Source organism: Misgurnus anguillicaudatus, chromosome 3, assembly GCF_027580225.2.
Source record: "Misgurnus anguillicaudatus chromosome 3, ASM2758022v2, whole genome shotgun sequence".
In the NCBI taxonomy this organism is placed as follows: domain Eukaryota; kingdom Metazoa; phylum Chordata; class Actinopteri; order Cypriniformes; family Cobitidae; genus Misgurnus; species Misgurnus anguillicaudatus.
The window spans coordinates 37,508,051-37,523,652 of record NC_073339.2 but is presented as its reverse complement, the minus strand read 5'-3'; the positions used below and the strand labels follow the sequence as shown (position 1 = coordinate 37,523,652).

Here is a 15,602-nt window from a genome sequence, read left to right as displayed (position 1 = left end):
AACTGTTGTTTCATACAGCATCACATGTTTCGTTTAAGTTTATTAGTACGAAAACAAGAATGTTCTGTACTTTAATTATTAATTATCAGTTTGAATCTTGGCCCTATTGTTGCCTGCTTAATGCTTATGATTGTAAAGGTACCCAAAGAGTGTAAAAGTTTTGTTGAGTATTGATATTCCCTTATTGTCACCCAGTACTTATTCTTGTTGTAAAGTAGATGTTTAATAAAGTGTATATTTTTACGGGTGTCCCTTTTTCCTGTGTTGCTTGAAAATAGAAACTTAAACTGATATATATCTAAAATACACTTAAAATACATTTACAGTCCAAACTAATCAATTGCCATAATTGAATTTAAGTGAATTTAAAAATATATTCAAGGTATTATCTGTTTAACACAGCCAGATGCCCAAACAAGACTATTGTCAGTATTATGTAAGGAATGATTAACAACAGGTCGATGAATTATAAGAAAATAATGCACACCCAAGTTGGTAATGCACTCCGGGTGTGCATTTTTTTTCTTTCGAATAATTAAAACAGGGTTCCCACGTGTCCTTGAAATCCTTGTAAGTTTGTGAATCTGGAGGAAAAAATTCAAGGCTCTGGGAAGTTTTTGAAAATATGCATACATAGATACAGGTCATTGAAAGTGCTTGAATATATTTTATGCAAGAAGTTTTCTGAAAAAAAAATTCATATTATTCCCTGTGTAGTGTAGGATAATATCATAAAAATTCTAGACTTTTAAGCACATGTGCTAAACTGTTCGCTTTAAATGCCTATATCTTCTGTATGCGAATGTTGATTCATCCCAAAATGCTTTTTTGCATAGTTGTGTTTGACACATGAAAACATCTCTGGTTAAGTATGTAACTGTTGTTCCCTGAGAAGGGAACGAGACACTGCGTCTCCCTTGCCATACTTCCTGCATTCCTGTAACAGTCTTTGGCAATATTTCAGATAGCGATATACTTCCTGGCTCTCACGTCACCCTGTCTTTGTCATTAAGGCGCATCATTGGTTGAATTTAATATACACATTAAGACGCACTTACCCCTGGAGGCGTCCCCAAGGTGTCATCGCAGTGACGCAGCGTGAGTTCCCTTTAACAATGTATCTTAAAAGGTAACACGATGTAACCTTGCTCTCACTTGAAATGTGTCCACACATTTAGTCCTTGAATTTGAGGGTATTGGACCTGGAAAGTCCTTGAAAGGTCCCTGAATTTGAAGTTAACTAAGGTGTGGGAAGTAACCCTGATTAAAAGGACCGGAGTTAATTATTCGGCTTATACCACAGTTACCACAAACATTGCTCTGGTGCCTATTTCTAAGACATTTTACAAGTTGTATGATTTACAGAAAAATAATCAACACCCATGGAAGATTTCTCAACCAATCAGAATAAAGCATTCAACAGCCATGTGTTAATGTTCTGACTATATGCTAGTGGTCATACATTCTCAACAGTTTGATTATTTATTACAATGTACGTGATACAGATCTTATGGCTCTTGTTAACTTGGTGGTCTACACCTGTGGTTACTCTTCTAGCGTGATTTTATGAACTTAAGGTTAACTAGTCGCATACATTCACTCAAATTGCCTAGGGAGGGATTTGTTAAATGAGGGTTGTAACCACATCAAGTGGGCCTGAATGTTAGATGAAAATGTGCCATTATTTAAGGCCTGTTCACACAAAGCAGGATAACTATATTTAGGAAATGGGGTGAATGAGTCTATACCACGCAGTGACTTTGTCGTGGGGTTTTACTTTAAAATGTGGAAATTTCCATCTTTATGTAGTAGCATCTAAGCTATGCATATTTTATACATAAATATTAAGGGACTTTTTGCATCTATAGTTTAATAATTAAGAGGTATGCATAGGCAGAAGGTTCTTATCGTAGAAATAAGCATAAAGGCCTTCTCAGGGAACAACAGTAACACACGTAACTCAAGACATTTTCATGTGTCAAACACAACTATGCAAAATAGCATTTTGGTATGAATCAACATTCGCATACAGAAGATATAAGCATTTAAAGTGAACAATTTAGCACGTGTGCTTAAACAGTCTAAAAAGTGCTTAAAAGATATTATCCTACACTACACAAGGAATAATATGGATCCCCCCCCCAAAAAAACTTGCATAAAATAAATTCAAGCTCTTTCAATGACCTGTATCTATGTATGTATATTTTCAAAAACTTCCCAGGGCCTTGAATTTTTCCCTCCAGATTCACAAACCTTTAAGGATTTCATAGACCCATGGGAACCCTGGGAAAACCCATTTACATTCAGTTTTTTTTCTGGTTTAATAATTTGTAAAAAATAATGTCATATGTTGTAAGACATAATATAATTTTTGTGTAATAATAAACTTGCAAATGTTGCAACTGGCCAATCAGAATCAAGCATTCCAATGAGCCGTTTAATAATGGATAAAGTCAGGTAATTGGTATTGAGTGGTATTGTTACTCTTGTATTACCCTAGAGAAATTAATTTTGAGATGCCAACCAGCTGAATGTGCATTGTCCTGTATTGCCAAATAGACAGAAATTAAGAATTTACAGTCATCGTCTGTGAACGGGGCTTTATTTTGATAAATTGCATCTGATGCGTGAAATTCAGTTACCAAACTATATTTTTGAGGCCACCGTATTTTCAGGCCGTTTTGATTTTGCCTCGTCATGTGTAAGTGAAGGTTTGGCTTTAAAGGAGGGGAGGGGGTGGGTGAGTGAAAGAGAGAGAGAGGGGGTACAACAGGAGGAGGTTACTCAACACAGCGATGAGAACATTGCTCATATAGCGTCTCTCATCATATGTTTACCTCAGCCTTTTCGGTAGAGACATTCATTCATTTATTCTTTACTTGGTCAGTGTTGAAAACCTGAATTGCTGCGTTATCGCTGCACGTGAACAGAGCAGGAGTGTCGCATCTCCTCCTGCGCAGACCCGCACCGCGCGCTCACGCCACCGGACACTTGACTGTTTCGAGCCCACTCAGTCAAAAAAACATGTTTTGGAGCTTCAGCCCCGATAACTGAGGCCGGAGCACGGGTCTCGACGACAACCGAACTGACTATATCATCTGGTACCTTTTGTGGACGTCGTCACGCGCTAAGTCGTAATGTCAAGAAGCTCGATAGAAAGTCAGAGCAGGGGCGGCTCCGTCCGAGATGTGAGGATGGCTTCAAACAATTCCTCGCCTGAAGGAGGTTCTCCGCCCCACCAGAACCGGATCCGTCAGGTCAGTGTGTGAACTGGACGAAACGTACCGGTTTTTGGTGTTAAATGTTTGTGGGGGAGCTTGACACCGACGACTCGCGTCTTGTGGTCCATGATGCGGAGGATGAGAGGCGTTGTCCTGGTTACCAATTTTTTTTAACGCATCCTTTGACTATCGCAATGTAGCCTTGTAGCTTGTTTTTGTAAATCTGTCTATTTTAATCTATCTCAGATGCCATTTGTATGACCACAGTTCAACTATAAATGTCCTGGTTACACTGTGTTTCCTGTAGTGAGACGTTAATTGTGAGACCAGATCACTATGATTTTACTTGAAATATAAACAAAAAAATAATGGTTAATTCCCGTATATCTGTCAGTCTGTCTGCTTTCACCCATTTTTTGCCACATTCTTTCTCAGGCCGGGTCGAAACTGCGACAGTGTGTAGACTGCCAGTGAGGTTTAGCACCTACAAACTGCACAGTTAGAGAAGATGCTGTTTGTTTAGACTGTTAGGGTTCACAGTGCCATTCTGGCATGTTGCCCAAGTGCTCCTGCTTAAGATTCATCAACCAATGTGTCTTTGTTCGTGAATCACAGACTTGAAAGAATGTCCGAACAGTAGCACTACTAACATTGCCTTTTGGTAATACAGCCAGTACGTGTACTTCTTCGCAATTTTATCAGCCAATTTATATATAAATAAGTGATGACTTGGCTGAGTCATGTAGGACATTAGTTTGTCTGCATGAATGCATAGATGCCCTACTATGTCATTCAAACTTGAGATGATGTGTAGTCGGTGTGATTTGTTCCTTTGAGCCATCCTAGATATCTTTTTCACTATTTTATTCTTTTACTATCAGAGCTGTCAGAACGTCATGCCTATAGAGAATTTTAAGCTACATTTATACACCAAATCTCTCTGTTTTGCCATATCCTACATAAGTAGTCTCGATCCTTCATCTCTGACATCATTCTTTGATTCTGTGCCAAATGCTGATGGAACTGATGAAAGACGTAGACGGTCACAGTTGTATCATTCGAACTTAACAATGCTTTGCATGGGTGCGTAATATAGACAAGGAGTATAATATTGTTACAGATGCCCGCATGTGCCTGTTACCTGCTGTCAATTGTGAAACTTAATGCTGTTTCCTGTTTGTCATAAGAAAACACACACACAATATCTTTGTCTCTAGTCTACACACATACACAAAGTCACTCACACACATTAATGCAGTTTCCTATTGGGTCCTGCATGAGTTATGAAATGAGGGAGTGCTGTCAGGCTCTCTCTGGATAATTTGATTCCGGTAATGGACCAAGAACTGAAAGCACACGCATACACATACCCACAGGCGTCACCTTATTGCATGAAACCCATTTTAGCACTCATAAAGTCTTTGTACCCTGGCTAAGACTTACCTGCGTATGGCTATATATCCAACATGGATGTCCCTGACAGGTGTGTTACTGTGCGATGATGATGATGTCAATACTTGAAGTAATACTGAATTTATCCAATTCGATTTTAAAGCAGTCTTTGCCCAAATTTGGTGTACTAGCCTGTGTGCGCTTCCTAAAATGCTGTTTAAACAAAAGCATAGGGAGGTGCGTTCCAGAGGGGTAGATAGGTCATCCAGTGTTGCAAGGCTACCATCAGTTTAGTTGCTTTTATTCTCTGGTTCCCCTTTAGGAGTGGGTAGTGTATTTGTACCAGCAGAGAAATTTTTGCGGTACTCATCTACCTGGGATGTACCTGGGACACTTTAATTACAGTGGCGGCCGGTGAGTTCTTTTTTCGAAGGCGCTCGATGCAATGTTCGTCACTAGCCCGTCATGTGTGTGGTTCCTTTTTCCAAAATATGTGTACGTTGCAACGAGTGATCCTGTGTGCATCATGTGTCTTGTCAAAATGAGTGCGTGCTGCAGAAGCGTCTAAAGGGTTTATTATAAAAGAGACGCTCGTGTTTGCCAGATACTCGCATAATCTCATGCGTAATCAGAGTTTACTGTTAAGGGAGTATCTTGTGTGTATTTTGTGAACGTGAGTGTCTCTTTTATCATAAACGGTTTTGACACGTGTGTAGCAGGCACTTATTTTGACAAAACACATGGTTTACATGATGCAACAAACACATATTTTGAAAACGGAAGCAACACACGACACCCCGAACACTTATTTTGAATTAGCGTCCCTCGGATGAGTCATGAGCCGGCAATGTTTAATTACATGAAACCAAGTGAACTACAGGTGAACTGGATTCACAAAATTTCCATGTGTTTATTAATGTGATCATTGTGCACAGCCATACTTTTGATTGTCAGTATAAACTTTGGTCCACTTAGCATCTTATTTGACAAGATCTATGTAGACAGAAAGATGTTTGTTTACGCCGTGTTTGGGTGTGAAGTTACTGAAACAAAAAATAGACAGCAGAGGAAAAACTCAGTCATGTAATTTAACACCAAAAAGTCAGATCAAAAAGGAATAATATTGTCAAAATGTTTGCATAGTACACATAATATGCAGAGAATATTATGTCATTGCTGCTATATAGGAACAGCCATGTGCCACACCCTTTCCATCTGTCAACGTTCGTTCGTTCATTCATTCATTCATTCATGCTGCATTAAACCTTTCGAATCACTTTTGACATGACCGTGACTTATTGTATGCCAAAAAATCTAACCGGACGGGTCCCAATATGTTTGTGTTTTAGTAGTGTTTTTTTTTGCTCACCTTCTAATTTTTGCTGTCTGTCTATAATAGTCTCTTTCTTTTTCTTTCTCTCTCTCTCTCCCTTTTCTCTCTATGGGAGTGGTATGATGTGATATACAGGAAGGAGCCTGTAATGGAGCAGTAGGATTTTATTACATTACCCAGCCGCACACTGTTGCATTGTGGGTAGTGGGTGCCCGGCCGAATTTGCCCTCTGAAGATTGTTTCCATTTCAACTGTGCTGTTCTGCATGTTCTAAAACAGTCATTATTATTGACCATGATCATCTATTATCATCGTTTTTTAATTCACAAAAATGTTTTATAAAGGCGTGTTGACATTAGCCGCAGTAGGTTAAAATATACATGTGTTTGCCACACGTGACACCAAGGACAAATTTAAAGACGATTCTTACCTTTATAAGTTGACTGGGCTGTAACATTTCTTTGTGTATTTACTGCTAATATAATGAAACTATACTGTACCAAGAACAGTGATAATTTTTTCTTTTTTTAAATCACGCCACAGCCGAGGATTTCAATCAAGAAAAAAGCATAAAAAGCCGACACTGTAAAAAATGATCTCATATATTTTTTATGTTACTATAACTTTACAAATTAAGTTAAACAATTCTAACTTGTTTTCAGTGGCGGCTCGTGACTGCTCATCCCTGGGGCGCAAATTTAAAATATGTGTTCGGAGTGTTTTGTGTGTTGCTTGCGTTTTTTAAAATAAGTGCCTGCTGCACACGCGTCAAAGCCGTTTATGATAAAAGAGGCGCTCACGTTCACAAAATACACGCAAGACACTCCCTTAACAGTAAACTCTGATGAGAAACGCATGAGATTATGCAAGTATTTGGCAAACATGAGCGTCTCTTTTATCATAAACCCTTTATACGCATCTGCAGCAGGCACTTATTTTGACAAGACATGTGATGCACACAGGATCTCTCGATGCGGAGAACACATATTTTGAAAAAAGGAACCACACACATGACGGGCTTTTGCCCTCGAAAAAAGAAGTCACCGGCCGCCACTATTGTTTTTCTAAATTATGTCAAAACTTAAAAAAGTAGGTTGAATTGACATAATTAAGTTGTTTAAACATCATGCTACACCATATGTTATGGTGTATTTAAAGGCTTGTGTATAATCTTGTAGAGTATACAGAAGTCTATTTTGTGTGTATTAGCTAATGGAGTCCTTTGATTTGCTATTTTTTTGTTCGAGTTGGGGGATGGCTGGGAAATGTATTTCATGCTTTTAAATATTTATGAAACACCAATGAGGGCTTTCTGCAAGAGTAGAAAATGGATGAGATCAATAATGGCTTGAGGATGGATATAAACAGATGGATGGATCAGGTGTAGGTATGATTTGAAGTTGTTGTGGATGCATAAACGCAATGGGCCTTGATCCAGGGCCAATGCTAAATTTCACAGGGCATAAGATAACACTCCCTTAGTCTCTGAAAAAGTTTCAAATGGATACTATGCCACTAGAATGAAAGTTTTTGGGTCAGTTTTCTTCATGTGAGGTAAGACCCGCCTAGTGCATATTAAGCTAAAGACAGGTTACACTAAGACCCCTCCACAGATGTAAAACATCCCATGACTTATTTGTCTGCCAAGGTGATGCACAGTGTTGCAGTAGTTATTTGTAAGGAGAGGTCAGACTGAATGGCTCACTGCACGCGTGCACAATATCATGTCCTTACCAGAGAGCTAATTGAGTTGAGTGTGTTTACGAAGGCTTCCTGATGCTCTGATGTGATTGCTGTCCCGTCTGCTGTCTGCATACTTTTATTGATCCGTCCTTCTCTCTCTCTCTCTCACTCTCTCGCTCTCGCTCACTCGCTCTCTCTCTCCAATAATGCCCTGCACTTTTTCCATTATTCCACTAAAAAATGGCAGGTACATTTAGTTATTTTGTCATTATTCGTCAGGTTTATGCAGGCAATGTAGTTTTAGGTCATGTGATTTATTATTTATCAGCTGTTTTAGGGTGCGGCTCTCTCAGCTGCTCAATGGATCACTAAAACCTTTTGATGTTTTTGTAAACCATCTCACATCACTGCAGAACATTTAGTCAGCAAACACTATTATCATAGTGTAAAGGGGAAAAAGGTCTTTTAAAAAATTCACAAATTTGAAATCAATATGACTTGATACATTAGTGATATCTGAGAATTGCTGAGTCAAAATCAGGTTGCAAAACAAAACTGCTGTGCTTTAGGAATTTAGCTTTATTAATATCTGTCTACTTTGTAGTTTTTCAAAAAGTAATAATTTTGAATTATAGAGATGCATCGATATATTGGTCAATAATTGGTGTCAGGTGAGCTCTGTGTATAGAAAATGTAAACATCACCAGTTTAATGTTCAATATTTATGGGCATTATATAAATGAATAACATTCAGCAAACGTAATCTTCAGAATTTAGTTAATGCAAGTTAATAAACCACCAAACTATCGGTATAAGCAGATATCAGTTTGAATTATCGGTTATCGGAGGACAATTTTAATATAAGTGCATCTCTAATTATTTTGCATGTATATTTAAAAAAAGGGAAATGTGTACACTCTTAAAAATTGCATTTTCATTCACAAAAACTTCATATAAACATATAACGTTAGCTACACTGCAGTATGTTATATTGTTTGCCGGCCATTGGGATAAATTAACCCAGAAAATGTTTATAGTTGAAACAACCCAACATAGGTTACATTACAACCCAATGGGTTGGGTTCGTCCCATTTTGAGCCTTTGCTAGAGTGAAGTAGGTGCTATTAAAGGCACAATATGTAACATTTTTGTAATAAAATATCCAAAAAACACTTGGACAGTGTAATCTATTTCATGGAGTTGTGTACTTGCATTATCCCAAAAGTTCCCAAGGATTTTTAAATCCTGAGAAATTCCTATTTTAAATAATGGCTTTTCCATTTTCTCCTTTGTACATCTTAAAAACAACACAATCATTGTTAGTTTAGGGACAAAACACTAAATGCGTTATCACAGAATACACACATCTCTGTGTTATTATTGGAACAACACATTTTGTGTTACTTTAAATACAAATTTGTTTAACAAAAAAACAAAAACAATACATCATGTGTTAAAATGAGACAATGGGCCCTATCTTGCTCCCAGCGCAATTGACTTTGTCAGTGACGCATGTATCATTCGTATTTTGCACCGGCGCACAGCGGGTTTTTCCCTCCACAGACGCACGTCGGCAAACTAGGGAATGAACTTGCGCTCCATGGGCGGTTCAGCGCAAAAAGGAGGCGTGTTCCGGCGCAAACCATCCCTGATGCACACACTTTACTTTTCTAATCTACACAGATGCAACAGTTATTTTTGCAAATCATAAATTGTTACAATAAAAAATATTAACACATGAGATAAGGGAAATCATTGTGGTGAGCATTGTGGTGATAGTTTTTATTTATTGTGTGGCTGCGTTAAAAAATTCTTGTGCAAATAACGATTAAAATATTTTCATAAGTTTGTTGTGTGGCTGTATTACGTTTATTTTGTGTAAATAATAATTTAAAATGTTTTCATAAGAAACCTTAATGTATGTGAACTTGATTTGTAAGTGTACCTTGGGCTTGGAATGCTTGCGTTTCTTGGGTGCCGATTTCAAAGCCCCCAAACCCTTCAACGCTGCGTCCACCCTCAGCGGTGAGGGTGGATGCAGCAATGTCCTCTGCTGGCATCAGGTCCTGTGTAAAGGCAGATCCACCTCCCGTTACACGGCGTGCCCGATTTATGCTGGCAAGCTTGGGATTCCCCCGTCTCCTGACATCATCGTAGCGCTTGCGGCGCAACGTCCTGGGGATGCCAGCTGATGAGACAATTGTGGCTATTTCCTTCCACGCCGACGCTGATTTGGGCGGGTTTCTCCCATCCCCATACAAAACAACTTCTCTGTCTTTGACTGCTCTTACAAAAACGTCGTGCTCCTCCGCTGTGAACCGCTCCTGGCGTGCGCCTGGTAAATCCGTCATAATAATAGCAACCCGCCATGGAACTTGCGCACTTGCGTTTAAAGGGAATGTTGGATGACGTTCTGATTGGTTTATTTGACGTTACGCCCAAACCACATCTATGAATAATGAACCTACTTCAGAACAACCCCTTATTGATTTGCGCCTGGCGCAAGAGTTATTTCTCCTGCCGGGAAAATAGCAACAGCGCCCAGATCCGCCCACAAAGTCAAATGCGATTTGCGCTTCGCACTTGCGTTTCAGATCGTTAAAATAGGGCCCAATGTGTTAAATAGCATAACACAAAAATGTGTAAAAAATAAACACATCCTTTCTTAGAGAGTAATTGTCACCCTTGAGGCCCTTGCAACCCTTTCAGTGAATTAGCATTCACGCTATCCTTAGTTTCTGGGTGTAGAAACAATGGCAACACGATAAGACAAAAGAGAACACTGTATACAAAATCCTTTTTTGCATTTTATTACATTTTAGAGTTTAATCAACTTGAATTTACTTGACTAGTGAGGATTTGCTATAAATTACAAAAGATTTCAACTTTATTCTACTTAAAAAAAATTTAATGCAACAAGTAATTTTTTACAGTAAAGTGGCCATCATGCAACATCTAACACGCAGCTATTTTGTTACGATGGTATAAAAGAATGTGATTAAACGTACAGGTAATAAAATAAAGCAATAAACCCCAAGAAGCAGTGGGTTACCAGTGCATTTTATAACAGCTAAGGGGTGTTGTTAGGCACGATGCGAAGCGGAGTGCCTAAAACCCCCTTAGATGTTATAAAATGTACTGGTAACCCAACGCTTCGAGGGGTTTATTGCGTTTATAAAACGGTTACTTCATATAACGTTAGCGGGATTTTATAAAATAAAACACAAATAAGTTGTAATTATATTAGTACAAATATTACTCTTCCACCAAACAAAGTAGTAGTTCAGAATCAAGTGTGACTGAAACAGAGCGCAGTTCACAACCAACAGAGATGCAGCAAAGACACAATGAAAATATGATTTAAGACTGTGGTGTTTATTTTTATAAATCACCATTCATCTAATTTATACATTAACATTTATATCGTGTAACTGTTGAAGTGATGATCAAATATGCTTGGAAGCATGCTGAGCTCTTTCCCCGTCAGCGTTTTTTTTTTTTTTAAGTTGCCACCCAGTTTTAGTTTAATGCCTTACAGAAAAATTATCTTCTTTAAATAAACATAAAATATCAAATGAAAGAACAGACCATCCGCTTTCAAACAAAAAAACAAACAAAAAACGTTTCATCCTACCTTCGTTTTTTCTCTTATAACCAATAAAATTTATTAGCTAAAAGCGGAGATAAATCCAATTTTTTGAAGAACTTTTGTAAGAGATAAGATTAAGAGCCAGATGAAAACACGCTGTTTTAAGTGTTGTTGAGTAAATGCGTCAGTGTTTAAGTTGGGTAAGATCGCCACCCAGTGGATAATAGCGGACGTATGAACTTGAGTTATAAACTCCTCAGACAACGTTTTCTCTTTATCGACGAGATGACTCAACAATATTTATTGACATTTATCTGGATATCGCCATTAATTGTGCAATTGTAGACAAATTAAAAATATGATTAAGGACTGTGGGTTTTATTTTCATAAATCAGTACGCAGCAACAGTGGAACAGTTATACTTAAATTATGTAATGAGGTCTGAACCGTGATGTTACCGGTGTATTTTATCACGGCTTAGAACCCGATTCATCCAATCATAATGAAGAACAAGAACTGCCCGTTTTATAACATTAATTCTTTACCTCATTCATAAATATGAATTCCATATGCCTCTGAATGGGAGACATATGCTTGCTTGTATTGAAATATCAAGTATTTGAAATTGGAATATATTAAACACCTGCTTCCTTTCTCCCTCTGTGTCTTCAAAGCAATGTCAATTTTAGGTGAAAACAACATCTCCCATTATTCCACTTCCCTTCTTAACATAAAGTCATAAAGACCCCTAGTGGTAAAAATCCTACATATTGTGCCTTTAATGCCACTGTTGTTTTTGCAGTTCAGTTGGTAGAGCATCGTGTTAGCAGCGCAAAAATTCATAAGGTTTGATTCCCGGTAAACTTACATACTGATATTTGGACAGAAGCTTCTATCAAATGCATGGAAACTAAAAACCAATCTTTAAAAAATGTACCATGCATAATATATTATAGAGTCCTCACTTGTTTAAATTGCACATGGCCTTTTTAGCAGAGTACATGGAGAATGAAATGAGCTGGGAAGAGAAATTAACTTCAGAGTCACCTGCTTTACTGCTGTTTGTTTCCCGTAAATGAATGTCTTGGATTTAGAGAGCAACCGCGGGCTCTGACTTAATGCATTATAATTCAGGCCTGATTCAATGGTTTTTAATGCAGTAAAGAACAGATGACAAATATTAAAGTATATGCCATGGATGATTAATCTCTTGTCTTTAAATTGCTCCTCTCCTACAAAAATGTGATGGGATCAGATGGGTACAATCCTGTTCTTCTTAAACGTACCATATACTTAAAGTGGAACTGTGTAATTACTAGCTTTCAGCTATAAAACTAATCCCAAACCTATATGTTATGTATATGTAGGCAGTGTTTTGTTGGGTAAGAACACATACTATAAATACAATGCAACCATCAGATGTTAATACTATAGTACTGATTAATTATCATATTTATGTAGCTTGGCACATTAATGAAGTGTATAGGAAATGAAATGTCTTAGTGAATGTTGTATTAATGGTGCAGGTCCAGTAGTTTTAAACTAAAATGTTGCTCTTTACTGATTCTTCTCTCTCTCTTTGTGCATCTGTCAGGGTGCGTTTGGGTGTGGTCTCTGCTAATATGGATGAGTCTGTGATAATTGGTTTTTGTGTGTCTGTGACATTTGAAAAGGCAAAGAAAGGTTTCTGCTCAATGTTCTAGCATGAAAAATTAATTATTGGGATTTTCATGTCTGTGTTTGTGTGTGGATGAGCAGGGTAAAAAGCGTCGGGACTGATCCCTCGCCAACTTTATGACATTTACACTTCAAACAGAGGGATCGAGAGGAAGGCATCTGTCTACATTACATTATCAAGGGGTTATCCACCAATTCAATTCTGGTTAGATTTCTTTGAGCAGTATTTGCACACAGACTTGCGAAGCGGTGTGAAATCACAAAGGAGTTATTGACTCTAATTTTAGCCAAAAGTTATTTTGGGGTGTATTTAGGGATTGCGGCAAAAATGCTGTCTAGGCACGCAGCTCATTAAAAGGTCTCAGACTGATCCAAAATGTCTTTGGGTCTGGGTGCTTCAGTTTTACAAACCTGTCTGTTAATATGGATGCAAAGAATATGTGACATTAAAGGTGCCATAGAATAAAAACTATTTATCTAGGCATAGATGAATAATAAGAGCTCTGTACAAAGTAATGACATATTGTGAGCCTCAAACGCATTTGTTTCCTAATTTTTATGTAAACCTTATGCACGCAAAAGACTGCTGTAAAACAGGCCAATCTCAACATATCACCAACTGTGACTTCGCAGTTGAGATGTACACCTCAACATTAAATTTCACATTAAGTTAAGTACAAATGTGTTAAAATACTAAAATCAAAGTTGTGACTGCTGAGTTAGCGCTACATGCTAATTAGTGCTATATGCTAGCATTTAGGCTGAAGTTCTACTTTACAGTTACATTTTGCAGGTCCATACTGAAAAAAACACAAACTTACTACTCAGAAACGTCCACTAACAATCTTCAAACAATTAGTTGTTCCTCAAAATCTGTATTTTTGTCAAAAAGACTTTGAATTCTCTGAATTCAAACATTGTTGAAAACATTTGAGATACTGCGAGTACACATGTGAACACTAGTGATTTTTGAATATTTTAATGCAAAATTCTGGTCCAACCAGACTCTCGTACATTCATTTAATTTGTACAGAGATTCTGGCCACGCTGCATTGCAAAGCGTTATTTCCGTTAAGGAGGGTCCCTCTGCTGAAGTTTAAAACTATTGGATCTGCCCAGAGTCACTCAGGATCTGCCATAGTCAATCGCTAACGTGTGGTCGTGACGTATATCATGCGCCGAAACCGGTCGGAAACAACAAGTCAGAATGATCAGACCAACAAAACTTAGCAAACAATGTTCTTGCTCCAGCTTTAATTTCTGTATATTCGGCAGTTTTGCAACAGCGGACCGAATAGCTTTTCTCACGTCTTTCTCTGCTGCCATTACTGAACTACAACTCAAACTGACGCACGACCTCAACGGCATCGTTCTTAGCCACCCCCCTCTGTTCGCTGATTGGACCTCCAGATTTTTTAAGGAGAAAATGAAACTCTACACAGCACTCCCAGACGTAGTACTGAAGCGAAATGAAAAGTGGAAGCACGTAGGAGGGCGGAGCCAGGCTAAAAATATATAGCCCCGGTTAAAAAAGTACATTTCCTTAATATACTTAAATTTGACAAATTTTGTACTTAATATAGACGGTTTCATCGGACGCACGTGATACACGTCTGGATCCGAACCTTACCTCCGGTTTCATTTTTTTTTTAATGGTCTGACTAGTTGCTAAACTGATCTCTTGAACAAATGCCTCATCGAAAATAACAAATGTTTTGGTTTCCTAGGTAATCTATGTGTTATTTTTTGCTTGTTATATAAATAAACTATGTTTAAAGAACTTTGTTGTTATTTATTCTTAGCGGAGTTTACCGGAAGTTACGTGCTCACCGCGACAGCCGCTTGTTTATGTTGTTACTGCTGAAACGGTCTATACTAAAAACTCTTCTTTAGTATTTCTTAATACAATCTTAAGAACATCTAAGTGTACCAATCTGTGCGATTTTGAGATGCCATGAATATGAACTAAAATGTGCTAATATTTATATAAAAAAATTATTTAGTTGCCACTTGTAGTAAATTTGAACCCATCTTTGTATAAAAAGTGCCTAATTTTTTTTTTTTAACATAGATAGTATGTTAAAAACAGACTGATCTCACAATCTCAAGTTGTGTTATAGTCACGCAAAATTTTATTCATAGTTTTTTCCTAACCATTTTCCTGTTTTCTTACCAATAGTCCCTTTCACACATAAACCCCTTTCACACAGACCTCTGGTCCCAGAAAATACCCGTAAAATTGCCAGACAAGCGTCTGTGTGAACAAAAACTCGTTCCGTTAATCTTCTGCGATCGTTGCCGGAAAGAGGACCTAGTAAGATACGCGGGTAACCCTCTGTGTGAACAAGAATGCCGTAAAGGGCGTGTCGAAGTGAGGACGCGCGCGTCATCATCACAACACAAGTTATGGTTCAGCTCCTTACAACGAGAGATTACATGCATATAAAAATTCACCACGAGAAATGTTGCAAACTAGATTGAAGCAGTTATCAGAAAATGATATATGAGACGCATAAACAATGACGCATGTGCCGTAGTAAGGACGCGCGTGTCATGGCAACATGAAGTTGGTTCAACTCTTTAAAATGAGGGATTTACAACATTCACTACGAGAAATGTCAGCAAACTAGACTGAAGCAGATATCAGGTAAGTTAGCTCGTTACTTACTGCGTTGAAACGGAGATCATTCAGCAGCATAAAAGAATA

At 37.9% G+C, this 15,602-nt stretch overlaps 1 protein-coding gene across 10 annotated transcripts in view; it reads left to right on the top strand.

Annotated features, from left to right (window-relative positions):
- The first annotated feature begins 2,743 nt into the window (after positions 1 to 2,743).
- ank2a (ankyrin 2a, neuronal) overlaps positions 2,744 to 15,602 on the top strand; it is a 93,934-nt gene continuing 81,075 nt past the window's right edge. For 5 of the 10 annotated variants that reach the window (XM_073866123.1, XM_073866127.1, XM_073866129.1 and 2 more), the window contains exon 1: positions 2,744 to 3,257. In XM_073866123.1, the coding sequence (XP_073722224.1) occupies positions 3,138 to 3,257 (120 nt within the window). In that variant the 5' untranslated portion in view covers positions 2,744 to 3,137. The remainder of the gene's footprint in view (positions 3,258 to 15,602) is intronic. The other 5 variants (XM_073866134.1, XM_073866130.1, XM_073866128.1 and 2 more) reach the window with 1 other exon arrangement.